The 20,601-nt window shown below is 41.8% G+C and overlaps 1 protein-coding gene across 1 annotated transcript; it reads right to left on the bottom strand.

The window, feature by feature from the left end:
* Nucleotides 1–7,408: 7,408 nt before the first annotated feature.
* LOC139912710 (NACHT, LRR and PYD domains-containing protein 3-like) lies at nt 7,409–20,265 on the bottom strand. The gene is made up of 9 exons (XM_071900583.2): nt 20,238–20,265; nt 17,937–18,222; nt 14,544–16,344; nt 13,816–13,989; nt 11,727–11,900; nt 11,172–11,345; nt 9,092–9,265; nt 8,871–8,917; nt 7,409–8,395 (listed from the first exon to the last, which is right to left on the bottom strand). The coding sequence occupies exons 2-9, from the start codon at nt 18,211–18,213 to the stop codon at nt 7,659–7,661; spliced, it is 3,558 nt and encodes a 1,185-aa protein (XP_071756684.2). The 5' UTR covers nt 18,214–18,222; nt 20,238–20,265; the 3' UTR covers nt 7,409–7,658.
* Between the last annotated feature and the right edge of the window lie 336 nt (nt 20,266–20,601).

Below are 20,601 nucleotides of genomic sequence, written 5' to 3'. Positions count from 1 at the left end.
TTTAGATTGAGACCCTGCTTCCTTGCTGCAAAATCAGGCCAGTAGTGAGTTACTCAAAGTTTATGTTGGTTGTAAGACACACGTTTTAAACCCTGCCTGCCTGCCTGCCTATCTGCCTGTCTGTCTGTCTGTCTGTCGGTCTGCCTGCCTGCCTGCCTGTCTGTCTGTCTGTCTGTCTGTCTGTCTGTCTCCCCCTCTAGCTACCTTTTTAGATTGAGACCCTGCTTCCTTGCTGCAAAATCAGGCCAGTAGCTGTCCTCTCTTACAAGTGATTTACTCAAAGTTTATATGTTGGTTGTAAAATGCACGTTTTAAAAGCTCTCTCTCTCTCTCTCTCTCTCTCTCTCTCTCTCTCTCTCTCTCTCTCTCTCTCTCTCTCTCTCCTCTCTCTCTCTCTCTCTCTCTCTCTCTCTCTCTCTCTCTCTCTCTCTCTCTCTCTCTCTCTCTCTCTCCCTCTCTGTCTGTCTGTCTGTCTGTCTGTCTGTCTGTCTCCCTCCCTAGCTGGGTTTTTAGATTGAGACCCTGCTTCCTCCAGCTGCAGCCGCGGAGCGCCACCGCAGTTTTAGAGCAGCAGTTTTAGACGCCGCATGCGCACGAGCTGCAGCAGCGGAGAAACAGAGAGCCTTAATTGGCAGCTTTAGATATAGATTCAGACAGAAGTGTAAGTGGCGTTGAAGCGGACGGTAAGCGACGTTACTTATGGAGATGGAGTTTAAAATGACAAAGAGCAGCATTATTCAATATCAATTTGTTGTAACATTCGCTAGTAAATATATGTAAATTGTTTTTAAAGCTGCAACTTGCTTACACAGTAATATACCTGTTATCTGTCACATTTGCAGTTACCTAAGTTTGCATTTAGTTTTTAGCACAACTTTCTATTCTATGGTTGTAAAATGTTGTTTCTGTTTTTTGTTATTTCTTCTCAGAAAAAGAAGTCGGGATTGTCCGGTGGCTTTCCCGCCATATCGCCCCACAATAACCAGAAATAAATAAATAAACCCATTAAACTGTTTTTGTTGTTGTTTGTGTTAAAGGAAAACATGAAAAAGATCTTTTGTTTGATGCCTTTTACTGGCAATTTATCCATTATTAATCTAATATAAGTATTTTGCACTGTTAACTGAATATTTCAATTGTGTGTGTTTATATAAGGCATAGACTAGTTTTTTTGTGTAACAACAGCATGACTGTAGGCTGCAGCTGTATACAGTCGTATGCAAAGTAGGCTATTACAAAAGCCTACAACAAATTCATTGTTTAAAACAGCCTTTGAGGTGGGATTTCAAGAGCGCACCTTTTCAAAAACTTTGCTTGATTAGTTGTGAGTTTTGCTAGGCTGTAATAATTACAATAAGGATTTCAGAGTTAGTATTTTCCAAAAGCACACACAGGAATTTTTTTGTGACATTTAAAAAAAAAAACACCCCTTGACACAAACCAGTCCACCAGTTTAGCCCAAAATGTATTGGGAAAAAAAAAAACTTTCTACATATTTTTTTATAATGAACAATTATTTACATGGACACGCCGATATCCAATATTCACAAAAAGGTTGATATCGGGCCAATATATTGGCGAACCGATATATCGGTTGAACACTAGTAGACAGTAGATTCTCTTGAGGGCAAGAGGCAGATGATGGTAACCCTATACAGGAAAGAAGGACCCAGATGGTGGATGACCTCATGGTATGGTCAAGTAACATACCTAAAGCAACGAAAGCTCATCAAATCCAGTCCTCCTCCCAGAATCCATGATGTTTTGCAAGAGTGGCTCTTTGGCTCTGTTCTCATTTTGAGACGCTGACTGGAATTGACAGTCTCCAGACCGACCGAGGCATTGCTGAATAAAGGCAGGTGAGTCATCAATCACAAGCACAATCCTCAGATTTTTGTTCTGCGTTCCCCATGTGGTCTCTGCCTCTTCTGTAGCTGATTGTGAGAAATTTCTAGCCTTCTTTATGGACAAAATGAATTCCATCAGAGCCAATATTACTCCCCTTAGCACTCCTCCCATGCCGCCATTTGTCTCTCCTGTGTTACTTAAAGAATTTGTGCCAATATTTTGGCACAATCTCATAGACACTGTCTTACATCTGAACCTGTCCTCTTGATGTTGGAAAGAATTGCCCCTAGTATTCTCACCATTATCAATACAGCCCTCATTTCAGGCCACGTCCCTTTTATTGTGAAGAACACAGAAAAAAAATAAAAATGAATAAAGCTATAAATAAAGACTTACTTACACTTCCAGCAAGGTTGAGGTGGAGAGGGGAAATACAGTCTCTGCTTACTGAGAGGGTTAGATGGACGACACAAGGGGACAACAGGATAGAGATTTGATGGCAACTTCACTGCTATTCATGGTCTTCTTCAGGGAGAAGATGGAGTCCTTGTCCACGTTGGCCAATGTAAGTATTGCTCTATCACAAACACATCGGTTGCTTGTTTTACCTAAAATCTTTGTTGACTCTTTGCTTCGTGTTGTTTTTCCATGATATAGGTCACTGTAACGCAGGCAGATGTTGAGGGCTCATTACGCAATACCAGACAGGCCCACGGCTCATTATGCTTGATAAGTCTTTGGTTTTCTACTTCAATTTCTTATGGGTGCGTGCACGCATTCACACACACACACACACACACACACACACACACAGGTGCACGTATACATTAATTTTCATAAGGGTGACTCTTAAAAGGGCCTTTGGTACAAGGATGGGGTTTCTGGGGAGTGTGTGGCTAAATGTGATTTGCTAGACATGAAGTGATGCTCTGGAGGAACACCAGGTCCCCCCTGTTACTGAGGTGTACACCATCAGGTCATGTAGGTTGCCCAGCCAAAAGTTCTAGGAAATGGTAGGAGGCAATACAGGCAAAAAAAAAAAAAAAATCTAGAAATTTTATATCAGAATTAACAAACCGTCTCTTTCTGGTAAATAGCACATTTCTGTTGATGACTCGTGCTGCACTCGGCAGCATATACAAAAATTCTATCCATCCAAGCTCAGTTCCGCTAGCAACATGGGACGAAGTGAGCGTTTTTGTCTGCGTTTAGTTAACAACCACCGCTCTGGTAGGGCCAGGAGGAGATCAAGTTCTTCTCTGAGATGGAGTCCTGGGTGACAAACCCATGAGTCGCCCTGAATATGCCTTTGATGCTATCTCAGGAGAGATGTTTTCCATGGTAACACATCCAGTGATGCAGAGGAGGGTAAATTTGTCTGCTAGCAAGCTTTACTCATTGAATAGAGGATGGTGCTGTTCCCACAGATGGAAACACAGGTGAGATGTAGCTTAGCATCTGTAAATAAATAGAACGTTAGTCGCTCCTCAACCCTCACTAGTTCGTACTTTACTGGAATGTAAACCATAGCCATATTTTTTTAACCATCATATTTTCTGCATTTGTTCTGACCAATCCAGGTCTAAGCAATAAAGAGAAGGAATTACACTGGGTTGATGCCTTACCAATGTAAGGCTATTACATGACTTATGGAGAGATAAAGGTTCAGGAGCGGTGATTAATAATTTTTTGACTGCTGTACATAAGTTACATTTCCTCTGTCCTGTTTATTCAGGAGATGCTCAAGCACCAACAACTCGGGCAACAATGAAGGGAGTGGAACAGGCTGGTAATCATTTTTTATCTTATACATTCTAATTTTGATGTTGGGTGACACGATTATTAAAACTTGACGGAGTACACAGCACTGAACATTGAGATCATTGTTTTCACATAAACCTGAAGATACTGTATGCAGTAATGCTGGAAGCAATAGCAGCAAGGAAGTATGTAGCACTGACCAATGTGTTGCCAGTTTTATTACATGTTCCCTGGTTTTGTACTCAGGCACAGGCCATATCATTATTTGTGACAAGCAAAGTCCTCCTCACAACATATTCACTTGCTGATATGGATTGAGAATGTACTGAGGATTGGTGATAGGGAGGTATGGTACCATAATGGACTTCATCTTACAACGTGTTACATGCTCCATGCCAAATTTAGTTGATTCCCCCACCTTACATGAACTTACACAAGGAATTCCAGGTTCATAGGTGCAATAAGTATTGCCAATGGAAGGTTAAAACAAATAATGGGTAGTACACTCATCGCTTTGGTTTCCCAAAAAAATGTGAAAAGGGCAAATTGCTGAAATTTGACACCATCTAAAAGGAATAGTTCACCCAAAAAATTAAAATTCAGTCATTATACTCACCCCCATACGGGTTGAGGATTATGCTTCCAGAGCTGTATAGAGTAATTTTATGGAAATTTTATGTTTTTCTGCTCGTTTCGGAACTATAAAGATAGGTTCCTAACGACTTACGTTGTGTTAGAGAATGCTGCTAAGAAGTTGTGCTCGGAAGCTCTGGGATTGGTTTATGCACTTACAAACTTCACCAGAGTTTCAGCTGACATGGGGGTGAGTAGATAATGACTTCATTTTCATTTCTGGGTGAACTATTCCTTCAAGCCTAGACTTTGGAACGGCCAGAAGGGTCCTGCCTGAGGATCTAAGGCTGCACACTGGCTCGGAGCTTGGAGCCAGACCCAAACGTGCTTTAAAAGTGATCAGTAAAATCTTAAAGGTCCCATATCGTGGAAAACGGGATTCCTAAACATAAGCCTATAGGCTATGGCTGCAGCTTTATGTCTCAAAATAGTAAAATAAAACCTATACAGCTGTGTGATTAGTTTCATTTTGTGCACGCGCATATGAACGCATGTTCACGCGCGACGCGGTTATCTTTTCCGAGCTGCAGTCTATAAACACCGTTGCCCGTTGGCGTTTATCAAACGTAATAAATAGTTGTATTTCACTCTCACTTTTGTCAGGCACAAAGTCACAGAACAGCCCTGGAAGTGGCTGGCAAGCAAGCAAGACACAGACAGACCAAGAGATGCACTGCCCAGCTAGGTTAGGACAGAGAGACTAGAGAGAGATGCACTGAAAGCTAGCACATCAACTTAACGTTACTGTTATTTGCTGACATCAAACTTCGAGAGGAGAGAACACAAGTTTACCTGATTGCTGTTCCCGCAATTCACTCTCATGGTGTTTTTTCCACTCTTTTCGTAACCAGAAGGATAGTTCCGCTTCATCCTCTCATCGAAGTTGTAAACATTGACACACGGTTTGACACGAGGGGGAGGCGGGGCCCTTGCGTAATTTGCGGAGCCCTACGCAACTTGTGTAGTGAGCGCTCTGTTACCATTGACATAATATATCACCAAAAAAAACAAAAAACATTTCAAGCACTTTTGGGGGCCCTAAGCAGGCGCTTAGTTCGCTTATATGCGTCAGGCCGGCCCAACATTTCCTCATTACAGTACAACAGGTCCTCTTACTTTGTGTCAGAGGGTGCAGGTTCATTACTTAACTCTGCTCTGCCCTCCTTTTCCACACAAACACTCATCTTCTGGACTTCAGTCAGTCGGAGAGGTAAAACAATAACACTGGACACACACACACACACACACACACACAAACACACACATTTAACAGCCAATCAGGACTTTTTATCTACAGATGAATCAATTCATTCGGACTCTTATTCCCTCTACAGTCCACAGGGTGACAACTGACTCAGAGACTTTTACAGTAAAATAAGAATAATGTTGTAATAACACTCACCCTGCCTCAGCCTTCCTGTTTTCCTCCTTCTGCTCTGGTCTCAAAATGGAGTCTGAACCAACTGGCTGCTCCTCCTCTCAACATTTCCTGCATGTGCACATTGTGTGTGTGTGTGTGTGTGTGTGTGTGTGTGTGTGTGTGTGTGTGTGTGTGTGTGTGTTGTTGCCGCTAGAGTTGCTCCCAGGCTTGTTGTTGCCACTGGTGTTGCTCCCTACTGCTACTGTTGTAAAGCATAAAGTATTTAGCCAAACCTTAGACTTTCAAACAGGTTTGAAATAGTCTAAAATATGTAGGGGGCAGTCTCTGGGCCACCAAAGGGGGAGCCACTTGCAACAGCCCAGAGCCAGAACAAAAACCAGAACCACAGCCAGAGCCAGGTGGAGAGCCAGGGCCAGCCAAGCAAATGCTAAAATGCAAGCGATTTTTTTTTTTCTATTTGGCCTCGAAATTGATCTACAACCATACTAAACATTTTTTTAAAATCAGTATTAGCACCAAAGAGCTCAAGCAAAGAAATGCATCAAAGCGGAATGCCTTATTTGGGCAGAAAATGTACGCCAGACTGTTGATGGTTTTTAATTATAACTACTATATTTTATGTAAACACTGACAAAAATGTGGTTATGTCAATCCCCATTGTTACACAATTTAATTGAATAAAAACAAATGACAATTTTGGCTGTTTTTTATTTTCTTTTTAATTAGAAGCTATTGTACAAGTGTTGATTTGATTCTGTAGAAGTAATTACTATAAGTAATTAGTCTGTAACTCCTTTGTTTGTTTCTGTAATGGTCTGTGCAGTCAGTTGCTCTAATGGACTACTAAGCTTTCATAAATAGTCATGGTCTGCCAAGACTGCAGCAGGTACAACTGGGGCAGACACAGCAGCCGCTAGGCGACCTCTGAGAAGATCGCCTCCCTGCACGTCCTCCATCTCATATTCGGGTGCATCATCATTGTCATCTGGCCCCAAAGCAACCTGGTCAGACTCAAGTATGTCCCCATTTGTAACGCACAGGTTATGCAGAATGGCACAATAACCACATGGGCAAATGATGGCTTCACCTCAAGCGCCTTTAAAAAGATTGTATGCCATCTAGCTGTCATCATTCCGAAAGCTCTTTCTATTATATTTTTTGCCTTGGCATGTCTATGGTTGAACCGGGCTCGCACTGGATCTCTCACAGGTTCCCTATATGGTGTCACTACAGTGACCGATCAGTAATAAAGTCTCAAATGATATTTTCCGATGTGTGTATTTTGCCGATAAGTAAGGCAAAAACAAAATGCCAGATTTTTGAAGGGACCTTGGTGTGGTAGGAGAGCCTTCAGCCTCAGCTCGCTCCTGTGTTTTTGAATGCAGAAATCTCTGCAGTGCGTGCACCGTGGCTGTTCACTTTGTTTCATTCACTACCATTCAGGAACCTCTGCTGATATTTACTAGTCATATATATCAAGCATTCCTTATTTCCCTACTTCACTATTAGTTCCTATGTAACAGTGTTATTCCATATATATTTCTTGGTGAAGCAAAATGTCCACTAGGACAGCATTTTGCCTATATGACATTGAAACTGTGTGACATTGTACCTGTTGACACTAATACAATTTACATTATTTTATACAGGGAAGCAGGTCCTGTAGAGGCCAATAATGTAATAACTACCGATAATGCAATAACTGACAATAATATAAAACTAAATGTAACAAAGCCGATAATATAACAACATACTCCCTGCCACGGAACAGCGATAGGAGTTGTTTACATAGGCTAATGGTTAAATTGAGCACTTTATGATCCATTTAGATGGATAAAAACAACAAGGACTAAGTGTTTATTTTTTTTCTTACATTTTATTTTTGTATGCTGAAGGTGAGGATCGAACCTGCGACCTTTGGCTCTTCACCAAGCTTCCCCAATATCCATCAATTTAGTCTTTATTCTCATGAATTACGTCAATTAAACACTAGAGAGGTGCGTGACAGGCTTGGACTTTTACATTTTTCTGTTTTTCACTTTTTTTTTTTCTTTTTCTCTTTTTTCCTTCTTCCCCCTTCTTCCCCATTTTTTTCCTTCTTCCCACCCCTGAACAGGCTATTGTTCCCCAGCTTTTGGTCAGCAGTGTGAGTGTTTCTCTCTCCCTCTATCTGGCACAGAGACACTGAGGTGACATTGAGCCCAAACTCAAACCCAAACGCAGGGTAGAGGGGTTCAGTGAATGTGGAGTAGAAGGTGTGGAGGTGGGTCAGTGTGTCAGAGGAAACTTTATAGAAGGACAGAGTGCCAGCAGGCCAGTCCAGATACACTGCTAGTCTGTTAGAGCCAGAGGAACGGAGGGGATATATGAATGTTCTGGAATATGTAATGGCTGCTACTCTCTTAGCGACAGAGGAGAGGGTGTTTTGTATGTCTGTTACTCTGTTATTGTGCCGGGCAAAGTGATGCACAGCAGAGCAGAACAGACTCCAGGACTTTTCATTCCGTCCAAGCCCGCAGTCCATGCTGTCTCCTCTCCTACTGATTCCTCTGTAAGTCACTCCTATATCAACCGCTCCTTCACACTCAACCTCCCAGTAACAGCGACCAGTCAGACCATTTGTACACAGCAGCTGACGCCAGTGGTCAAATCTCTCTGGGTGATCGGGATATTGGGGCTCCTTGTCCACCAATGTCAACATGTTTCTGTTGTCTTCAGACAGGAAGAGGTGTCTGTTTGCTGTGTTTGGGTCCAGTGTGAGTTCACAGGCATCTGATGGAGAGGAGAAGACACAGTACAGCAGCAGTTTCTCATCTAATACACCTGATCTATTTATTTATTGTTGGTTTATTAACAACTTGGCTGTTAATTAACAGTTTAATTTCTGTGAACAATTATTTATTGATTCAAATGACAAGAAAAGGCATAAGGTAATAAGGTAAGGTATAACAATTAGGACAATATCATTAAAAGAGAGTAATGATAACATAAATGGGTTAAAAATAAATAAATACATATAACAATAATGATAATATAGACACATACCCATATATACACACACATACATATATACACATGAATAAATAGCTAAATTTATTTAACGGTTTCATTAAAACACGTCAGCCATCATCCTGATTCACAGTAGGATCTGAATGAATGAATGTCACATACTGCTGTGTAAATGGGCATCTAAATAGTTGAATGTGTGCTGCTTTGTTTTCATGAATCGAACTAAAAACACACTTACACTTCCTCAGACCTGGTTTCAACCACTGCACTCCACCATGGTCCACACTGTGGGAATACACAGACCAGTCAGACCAGCAGATTATCTTTGATGATGGAAATATGGACATTTAATAACCTTCCCTATGAAGGATTTCCACTCATATCCACCATTAAAAATTAAACAGTATTCCTCATCTTCTCAGTGTTCTCAGCCTTCTAGCAGACGTTGCCTCTCCATACCTGAGAGAGTCCAGTCTCCAGTGTGGATCCTCCAGTCCAGCAGAGAGCAGCTTCACTCCTGAGGCTCCTGGGTGATTGTAGCTCAGGTCCAGCTCTCTCAGATGGGACGGGTTGGAGCTCAGAGCCGAGGCCAGAGAAGCACAGCCTTCCTCTGTGAGCAGACAGCCTGACAGCCTGCACACACACACACACACACACACACACACACACACACACACACACACACACACACACACACACAGCAAACAGCAACATTGTAGAAAAGAGTTACTTCCCCTATAGAACTCAGTTTCCCATGATCCTGTACACCCTCCCACTTGAACTTTCACCTGCCACTTCACTTCAGTACCAAGCTGTGGATGATTAGGACTGATGCACTCAGTTTGTTTCCTTTGTTTGAGAATTGTGTTCCCACAACTTCCGAATTACCAGCGTTCCCGCTGCCCTTCAGATTGTTCGTAAATGACAAATGTAAGTGATGATTTACCTTTTGAATTATGTTAATGGTAAAGATATGTTGAGTAAATGTACATTTGTTAATATATGCCTGATGCACTGAACTGGTGTTTGGATATGTCTGCTGTAGTCATTGCCAGTTATCTGTAGTGTTATATGTAGTATTTGTAGCTGTTGTTCTAGATTGTTTATAGTCTAAGCAGTATCTTTGTAGGTAAGTTACAGTTTAACTTAATTCAATAATTCTTCAGGTACCTATAGTAATGTGCACATGTGAATATATGAAATGAACTTGATTGAGGTGATTATTCTGTTTATTGATTATTGTATTCCTTTCTCTTTATTTGTATTGCAGAACCACATACACACACAGACATGTATACAACATAAACCATAAATAAACTTTGATGCATCTATCTGGACTGGACTGTGGGACGTCTTTCTTACAACCTGACCGTTGTACCATGGTGGCGATAGTCTCCTGAACACCCCTTTCTAACAAATGTATTGCTGCATTTTCTTCCAGTGATGTATAGTTTGTACTGCTGGCCGATAAAACAATATTGATAATTATCTTGGTTAAATTTTCCTTGGTTTTGAAATAAAACCAGCTTGATAACTTTCAATAACATTCCTCTGTTAAAGCATTAAAGCACACTTTGAACCAGGGCCTTGTTTTCCTAGTTTTTGCCATCAAGACGATTGATTCAAAATTTCATCACTTCCTTCACTGTAGATTTTTTACGTAGCTTCAGGAGTAAACAGGAGCGCTGCTGTCCAACACACACACACACACACAGAACACATTCTCCAACAGTTGGACCCAAAAAGTTTAAACACAATAACACACACACTGCAGTGTGTTCAATCATGTTTTTCAATCGCTGCGACTGAACACTTATCATGACATCTCAGTTATAACATAACATTTAATATTTTTTAGGTTGCTCACACCGCTCTCTTATGACTGATCTTAATCCACTTTTACTTGGATTTTTATTGGTTCTTACTTGGATCTAAGCTGTTTTTACTTTTTTAACTGCTGGATTGGCTTTAATTTCGTCGCTGCTGGATTGCTTGAGACAGCAGTCAGTGTACGGAAAGTATTCACCCAAGCAAACCTTCTTTCGGTTTGGATTGGACTTCATTCTGACCCGAGCAAAGCTCTACAAATCACTGGTGAACTGACAAACTCTTCAAATGGCTTGTTCTGTTCTGGAGGCCTCGATTCTGCCAAACGCAGGTTGGAGGGAAATATCCCGGTCACCAGCAGTACGAAGGGAAGTTTTTTCCAGCCCGCCTCCCTCCTGCCAGGAGTGCAGTGTTCTTGCTGGTTGTTGGCAGTTGACCCAAGGATCGGGTTTGTTTTCATTTCAGTTTTCAACTCAATTTGTGACCGAATCTTACAACTCCTTTATTTTAGGTTTCTACAACAGAGGCAGTAAGGAAAGGAAATATTCTCGCAGAGGATAGAAAGTAGCGCTAAATGTTGGTATCTCAGCTGGTTTAAAAAAATCACATCAGCAGGAAAATCCTGCAGAGGTCATGTATTTTCACTGACATTAATGTGCATGTAAAGCAGAATTTAATTGGTTGTCTGTTGAACAGTAACAGTAATCCTGACCTGAGAGTCTCCAGTCTACAGTGTGGACTCCCCAGTCCAGCAGAGAGCAGCTTCACTCCTGAATCCTGCAGGTCATTGTTGCTCAGGTCCAGCTCTCTCAGACTAGAGGACTGGGAGCTGAGAACTGACGACAACTCCTCACAGCATTTCTCTGTGAGTTTGTCTTGATTTAACCTGACAAAACACAAAGAAAACAATTTACTCTTTAGGTATTTAGCTTTCCAGAGTAACTCACTGAGCAGGAGGGGCTCAGTGTCTAACTCCAGTACACTTGGGCAGGGAACATTTGGTGTTTCAGAGATCCAACATGTGACACTCTAAACCTGCCCACCCCTTTAATAACATTAAAGGAACAGAGTAGAAAAGAAGAGGAATACAACACAAGGCATGATTATCAAACAGGGTTCAACCATACAAAATTATTTTGTTTGATCAATGCAGAAAATGTTTATGACCACAAATACACAAAAAATAGAACACATATACATTAAAACCAGCATGCAATGTTATAGTTAGAAGATATTGTTCCCCAAAAGCATAATAACCTGATCTTACCTGAGAGTTTCCAGTCTACAGTTTGGACTCTTCAGTTCATAAGAGAGCAGCCTCACTCCTGAATCCTGCAGCTCGTTGTTCCTCAGGTCCAGCTCTCTCAGATGGGAGGGGTTGGACTTCAGAGCTGAGGCCAGAGAAACACAGCAGCTCTCCGACAAGCTGCAGAACCTCAATCTGAATAAAGAATAAAGCATGTAGCTATAAAATAAAATATCCCTGAATGCTTGCAACAATTGGATTAGTAAACCGTGGCCAACTGGCAGTGGATTAGTAAACCATGACTGCGGATTAGTAAACCGTGGCCAACTGGCAGTGGATTAGTAGACCCTGGCAGTGGATTAGTAAACCGTGGCCAACTGGCAGTGGATTAGTAAACCGTGGCCAATTGGCAGTGGATTAGTAAACCGTGGCCAAGTGGCAGTGGATTAGTAAACCGTGACTGCGGATTAGTAGACCCTGGCAGTGGATTAGTAAACCGTGGATTAGTAAACCGTGGCCAATTGGCAGTGGATTAGTAAACTGTGGCCAACTGGCAGTGGATTAGTAAACCGTGGCCAATTGGCAGTGGATTAGTAAACCGTGGCCAACTGGCAGTGGATTAGTAAACCTTGGCCGTGGATTAGTAAACCATGGCCAATTGGCAGTGGATTAGTAAACCGTGGCCAACTGGCAGTGGATTAGTAAACCGTGGATTAGTAAACCGTGGCCAATTGGCAGTGGATTAGTAAACCGTGGCCAAGTGGCAGTGGATTAGTAAACCGTGGCTGCGGATTAGTAGACCCTGGCAGTGGATTAGTAATCCTTGGCTGTGGATTAGTAAACCGTGGCTGTGGATTAGTAAACCGTGGCCAAGTGGCAGTGGATTAGTAAACTGTGGCTGCAGATTAGTAGACCCTGGCAGTGGATTAGTAATCCTTGGCCGTGGATTAGTAAACCGTGGCTGTGGATTAGTAAACCGTGGCCAATTGGCAGTGGATAAAAAACAAGCACAGATCCTGTACAGACCCACGGCGCATGTTCAATTCTATGCACTGAAGCACGCGGTTAAATTATCTAATTCCACTAACTAAACACCACAAGGTAATAACTTTACCTACCGTTAAAGTTTGTAGGGCAGCAGAAGACATGTTACTGTTTACAAATCCTGTTACTAACACAGGCGAGTTTGGAGCAAATTGTGGAATGTTAAGTTTCACTTTTACTTTCACCCTGAGAGACTCTGGATTGAGTTCAATGCTGCTGGTTATGCATCTCCAAATGACAAACATGACGTGATGCGCTCATCAGAGATCGATTTTCTATACACTGACCAACTTTTGATTTTGTGCCTCTGTATGGGAAGCACTGCATCTCTCAGTCAAAGACGCCCTCTAGAGGCCATCTCACAAAGCGCATCATCTCACGCAGCGACAGGTGTCTGACTGACTGACTGACCTGAGCTGGCCTCATAATGCCCTCAAATGCGCCGTGGGAAAAAGATAAAACATACATATAAAATAACAAGCAAAATGCATTGCGTTAAAATAATCAAATCAAGTAAAAACAGAAAGATAAGAATGTGCCAATAAAGTGAATTGCATTAGAAGAATGCAATCAAATTAAACAGTTAAAATGAAGGCTAATTAAAAGCTAAGCTGAAAAGATACGTTTTTAGCAGTTGCTTGAAAATGCTTACAGAGCCCACCTCTCTAATATTCTTTGGCAGGGTGTTCCACAGTTTAGGACCATAGTTAAAAAAGGCTGCATCCCCAATGTTCTAGCGAACCATCAGTAGAGAACTTGAGGGCTCTTGAAGGAATATAGAACAGCAGGGTTTTTGTAATGTAGGCTGGTCCTAAGCCATTAAGAACTTTGTATACAAGTAAGAGGACTTTAAAATCGATTCTAAAGGATACTGGGAGCCAGTGCAATGTAGCTAAAACTGGAGTGATATGCTCTTGCTTCCTTGTTTTTGTTAAAAGTCTAGCTGCAGAGTTCTGTATAACCTGAAGCCTCTCAATACGACTATATACAGAGGTCCTCAGATTAAGTGTCACCACAATATTCATATAATATTAATGTCAGCACATTATTAAATATGATGTCTGACCTGAGAGTCTCCAGTCTACAGTGTGGACTCTCCAGTCCAGCAGACAGCAGCTTCATTCCCGAATTCTGCAGATTGTTGTTACTCAGGTCCAGCTCTCTCAGATGGGAGGGGTTGGACTTCAGAGCTGAGGCCAGGACTTCACAGTGAGTCTCTGAGAGTCTACAGCCTGAGAGTCTGTGATTACAGATTTAATGTAAAATGACTGATTATCAAAGCAGAGCTGAGACTAAGCATACCAATCAAAACGTATACAGCATACTACTACTACTACTTAATGTACTACTACTACTTAATGTATAATATAAGCAGAAACTAAACCGAAACTAATACATAAATGCAATTATATGAAAGCATCTCTGTAAAAAGTGTTTTAAGGATAAGACAAAGGGAATCTTTCATAGATATTACACCAATAAAGGATTTAAAGATGTTGAAGAATGAAACTCATGTAAAAACTGATCTGTTATATCAGTAACTATAATGTGATTACTGAAACTGGAAAAGTATTGCCTTACTTTACTCTTGTTACAGGAAAACGTAATGTGATTACACTAACACATTACTGTGTAATGTGTTACGCCCGACACTGTGTACCACTGCTATGTAGAATAACACTTAATAGTGTGTATGTTTGAGGAAATACATATCTTTATTCTAATTTTGATGGTGTCAGGTATGAAAGGAGCTCTACACTGTTCTATACTGCTGATATTCACATCAGGACTAACCGAGCCTTGCTGCAGTTCCTCACAGCTGGGATCAGTGTCCATCGTCCCTCCTCTGATGTGTTGTACGCCTCAAGGTCAAACACATCCAGAACCTCCTCTGACATCTGCAGCATGTAGGCCAGAGCTGAGCAGTGGGTCACAGAGAGTTTCTTCTCTGATCTGTTCTCTGACTTCAGGAACTCTTGGATCTCCTGATGTACTGAGTGGTCGTTCATCTCCATCAAACAGTGGAAGATGTTGATGCTTCTGTCTGGAGAGGTACTGTACGTGTTCATGCTCTTCAGGTGGGTGATGGCTCTCTGGATGCTTTCTGGACTGCTCTCTGTCCGACCCAGCAGGTCTCCTAAGAGTCTCTGGCTGGACTCCAGTGAGAGGCCATGAAGGAAGCGGACAAAGAGGTCCAGGTGGCCATTTTTACTGTCCAGGGCTTTCTGAATGGATATGTCCAGGAAGGTATTCAGGGATTGTTCACCTTTGATAAATCTAGTCATGAATTTTCCCAGGAAAGTGTCCACTACCTTCTTATCCCTGTTTATGTAACAGTGGAACATGTAGACTGCAGCCAGAAACTCCTGAATGCTCAGATGGATAAAGCAGAAAAACTTGTCCTGGTACAGCCCACACTCCTCTTCAAAGATCTGTGTGAACACTCCTGAGTACACTGAGGCTGCTCTGACATCAATGCCACACTCTGTCAGGTCTGCTTCGCAGAAGATCAGGTTGCCTTTCTCAAGCTGCTCAAATGCCAATTTTCCCAGAGAGAGAATCATCTTCCTGTTCTCTGTATTCCAGTGTGGATCTGTCTCAGTTCTCCCATGATACTTGACGTTCCCCAGTTTGGACTGAACCACCAGGAAGTGGATGTACATCTCAGTCAGAGTCTTTGGCAGGTCTTCGCTCTCACTGGTTTTCAACACATGCTCCAGAACTGTAGCAGTGATCCAACAGAAGACTGGGATGTGGCACATGATGTGGAGGCTTCGTGAAGTCTTGATGTGGGAGATGATTCTGCTGGCCTGCTCCTCATCTCTGAATCTCTTGCTGATGTACTCCTCCTTCTGTGGGTCAGTGAAGCCTCTCACCTCTGTCACCATGTCAACGCACTCAGGAGGGATCTGATCGGCTGCTGCAGGTCGTGTGGTTATCCAGAGACGAGCAGAGGGAAGCAGTTTCCCCTTGATGAGGTTTGTCAGCAGCACGTCTACTGAGGTTGACTCTGTAATATCAGTCAGGATCTCGTTGTTGTGGAAGTCTAGAGGAAGTTGACACTCATCCAGACCGTCAAAGATGAACACAACCTGGAACTTGTCAAACCTGCAGATTCCTGCTTCTTTGGTCTCTTTAAAGGACTTATGAACAAGCTCCACCAAGCTGTACTTTTTCCCTTTCAGCAGGTTGAGCTCTCGGAAAGTGAATGGAAATGTGAAATGTATATCCTGGTTGGCTTTGTCTTCAGCCCAGTCCAGAGTGAACTTCTTTGTTAAGACTGTTTTCCCGATGCCAGACACTCCCATTGTCATCAATGTTCTGGATGGTTTATCACTTCCAGGTAAGGGTTTAAAGATGTCTTCACATTTGATTGTTGTTTCTTGTCTCGCTGGTTTCCTGGATGCTGTTTCAATCTGTCTGATCTCATGTTCATCATTGACCTCTCCACTCCCTCCCTCTGTGATGTAGAGCTCTGTGTAGATCTGATTCAGAACTGTTGGGTTTCCTGCTTTAGCAATCCCCTCAAACAAATACTTAAACCTGTCCTTCACATTGGATTTGAGTTCACGTTGGCAGATGGCAGCAAGAGTCTCTGAATGAATAAACAACAGATGACATCAGTGAGAGGATGCTATAGTATGGAGCCCCTAAGGGGCCATGGGGTAGAAAAAAAACTAGATGGAGGAGAAAAAAATAAATACAAACTTCTGCGTTAAAATATATAATATTTTTTATAATAAAAAATATTTTGTGTGGAAAGAAAAAAAAGGATTGTTCTTTCTTTTGTTGTTTCTCCCTGCAACACACAACACACCCCTGACTTACGCCAGTACAATGGGCTACAGGGCGTTGATAGACAGGTGTGAAAGTCTTTCCATCTCCTCCTTTTTCCATTAAAACTCCATGTAAAGTAATTTCACACATATGATAGTCACCTTTAGAACAACAGTGTGATGAGGCACACAGAGCTCCTGGACATAAAATGTGGGACAGCCTGTCTGTGGATGAACTGAAAGATTCATTCTGTGTGCCTCATCACACTGTTGTTCTAAAGGTATGTGAGTAATCATACGTGTGAAATGACTTTACATGGAGTTTTAATGGCACTCACTTGGTCAATGGAAGAGATGGAGAGACTTTCACACCCATCTACCAATGCCCTGTAGCCCGTTGTACTGGCCTAAATTGGGGGTGTGTTGTGTTGCAGGGAGAAAACTGCAAAAAATGTATTTACAATGCTCGGGAGAACAATACTTTTGCAAGAGAACGCAAAAGTATGTATTTATTATTTTCTCCACCATCTCCACCATTTTTTTTCTCCCCCTCCCCCTACAATTTTTTCTTCCGTCTACCTTTTTTCTCCCCCATGTCCCCATATAGTACGGGGCTCCGTACTGTAGTAATTCTGAATAATGCAAACATTTCCTGGTTAATGTCCACATTCCCAACTCCTGACTGGGTAGCTGTTCTGTTGTAGAGTCATTTATTATTACTCAACCAGGAGTTTCGGATTCCTTCAAGGCACATTAACACTGTGCTGATTCCCATAAAGCTCTGCTAGCTGTGCTTTACAGTGACAACTTTTGTGTTAACCAATCAGCTAGTTGCACTCCTTCTCACTTTCGGCAGTTTATGTTCTCTGGAGAAAACTTTCAGACAATACACATGCATTGGTAATGATTGTATAAAAACCCTGATACCCCTGAGGACCTTCTGTACTGGAATTATGGATAAAGTGGCAATGCAACATGTTCCAGGCTGCATCACTCTTTTAGAAGGTACTGTCAGGTATTATTGTTATATTGTGCACAACTGTGACAACAGCCTTTGAGCAAGATACTTAACCCTGACCTGCTGCAGGGCACCAAACTACCTGGCGGACTCCCCCCCCCCCCCCCCCAACTAGAGGCCGAACCGAGAATTCACCCACTGGGGAATCAATCAATCATAACATAAAACTTACAATAAACACGGACACTCACAAGGCCGCCTGTGTCTCTTCACACATCTATTGTCTGGATGTAGGCCAACAAGTGCACATAAAAATGATATAGCTAGCACTAAATATAAATTGTTGGTATAAAGTGTTATATAATAAATCATTCTATGTGATGCATGATTGTATAAGTTATATGTTTATATGTTTTTTTTCAAATGTCCCTTTTTTCCCCCCCCATGACTTACCTCTGGGTCCTGAACTGGTGTTTGACAAAGTCTGTACTAGATCATTCCTGTTGATCTTCATTAAAACCTTCTTGGTCACCTCCAGGAGGTTTTCGCTGTAGGTCTGCACCATCTGATCCACTGTGTCCTGCCTGTCTGCCTTCTCCAGTCGGCTCTTTGGGATGGCTGGGGAACCTTCCAGGATGTCAGCCTGCTGCAGGAACCACTTGAAGCTCTTGAAGTCTTCGTCTCCCAAATCCTCCAAAGTTTTCAAGAGCAGCTCTACCGGTGTCGCCATCGTTGCTCCCTGGTAAAATCACAGGAAATATTCAACTCTAAGAACAATTATGCAATTTTCCCACAGGAATAACTAAGATTCATCTCATCGCATCTCATCAGTACCAATGTTTTAAACACATCTGTCTAAAGATAGTAAGATCACTTCATCAGTCAGGTCACACAAGTAGTCGGTAATGTAGAAAATCAGGAAATTTATATGAAAATATGAAATTCCATTACCAGAAAATTTTAATTTATGAACATATTCATGCCCTTTACTCATGGGGTAAAATGTGTCACTGGTAAATAATTTCCCAACATATGTTATTCATACTTTATCTTTAGGTTATAGTTAGACATTTGAATATATTTAAAGGGGTGCGAAATAGAAATAGCTTTTGTGTATTATTTAGACATACCACAATAAAAATATTACAACATTGTTAAAGTAAGCCATTGTTAAGAAAATCCATTTATTAAAATGTCTTTACGCTACATTTGTAAACTAGCATGCTGCCATCTTTGTTTTCGTCAGCGCTTATGTCACATGAATGGTTGTTTACTAGGAAGTGTGAGTGCAGTGCTGGAGTTCAGACAACTGAGTGTTGGTATGATGGATTTTGAAACTTCTGATGAGATTGAAAGACCCGTAGACCAAGTTAGAAATCCAATAGCATATGCTTTTGATCCTATTAGAAGAAATGCACTAGTAAGCCCGGCTCGTATGGAGGACAACGACAAATAGTCAGCACAATAATAGAAATGGAAATAATAGGTGGTGTCAGTATGGGGCTTGTAGTACTCTGTCAACTCCTCTCCCAACTCCTCCTCCCATTTGGATTTGGTTTTGAGTATTTTATCATTAGTTAAAAGCATCAACGCATCATCTGTGGGAAAGGGCTAAACTGTTGGAGTTGAAAATATCTAAACAAGCAAGACCACCTCCATTTCTAGGTCTTTGCAAAAGAGTTTTACTGATTCTGGGAACTTTACTACCCCAAATAAAATTAGATAGAGCTTGATCTATAGATTTAAAAAATGATTTGGGTAAAAAGAGGGGAAGGCACTGAAATACACACAAAAACTTGGGAAGGATGTTCATTTTAACACATTGCACTCTCCCTGCTAGCGACGAGGGTAAACTACCCCAATGTAGAAAATCAGACTTTATGTTGTTAACTAAGGGAGTAAAGTTGGTTTCATAATGGGAAGATAATGTCCATATGATCTTGATACCCAAATATTTAAAACCGGAGAGTGACAAGTGAAAAGGACTGTCGGTTGTTTGATCAGTAAGGGTGACGTATTGATGGGAAAGCATTCACCTGCACAGTTTGAAAAAGCCAAAAAAAATCTAGGCGTTTACATGCCTCAACCCAAAACCACGGGTGAATTTTGAAGCCAATAAGGAAGTGGCTGAAAGCTGCAATTCCTCTAACGTCCGCTAGGGTCGGCTCCAAAAAGACTCTAAATCCCGCCCAACTCCATTCATGTCTATGGGACCACAGCTCAACTTCTCACTCAAAATATAAAGTAAATAATTTTTTTCGACAAGAGATTATGGTCTCGGTAGCTAATTTCACTTCTTCTAATATGTGTCCGTCTGGCGATTTTCAAAATAATTGCGTCATTAACGGGATACAACGGTTATAAAATGGGGTAGTTTACCGAGTGATTGACAGGTCGCCTGTCCAGTGATCGCGCAGGTCGCCGATCACGGACCAATAGCAGGCGGCGCTGCGGAGCTGTGGGAAACCTCTGGCTGCTCCGGCTCCAAAAAATGTCAACGTGGCGGCGCTCGTGAACCCCAACTTTTGGCTTCAAAACGGCCCTTCAGAAACCCATGGGTGACTTCACACTCACTCCGTCCATCTTTTTTTCTACAGTTTATGGATTCAACACATTAACATCGCTCCCCATGGTCAGAAAAATTAGCTTTTGAGAAATAAAGTCGCCAGGGGGGTCGCCAAGGTGGCAACACTGGTGACAACTGACTCAGAGACTTTTACAGTAAAATAATAATAATGTTGCAGTAACACTCACCCTGCCTCATTCTTCCTGTATTTCTCCGCTCTGCTCGGTCCACTCACCAGTTTGCTCCTCCTCTCTACATTTCCTGCATGTGCACATCTGTGTGTGTGTGTTTACTCTTTCAGCTCTGTTGTGACATTCAGCTCAGTTTTAAGTTGGAGACTTGTGCCTTTGCAACATTTATATAATGTTTTTCATCTAGTTTCCCCATTTTTTTTAAATTTTTGACTGACACTAGAGCTTGTGTTCTTCCATTAATGATTAATCTCTCTCTCTCTCTCTCTCTCTCTCTCTCTCTCTCTCTCTCTCTCTCTCTCTCTCTCTCTCTCTCTCTCTCTCTCTCTCTGTCTGTCTGTCTCTCTCTCTCTCTCAAGCC

Source organism: Centroberyx gerrardi, chromosome 2, assembly GCF_048128805.1.
Source record: "Centroberyx gerrardi isolate f3 chromosome 2, fCenGer3.hap1.cur.20231027, whole genome shotgun sequence".
Taxonomy (NCBI): domain Eukaryota; kingdom Metazoa; phylum Chordata; class Actinopteri; order Beryciformes; family Berycidae; genus Centroberyx; species Centroberyx gerrardi.
Note: the sequence above shows the minus strand (reverse complement) of the source record. Positions and strands in the feature narration are given on the sequence as shown.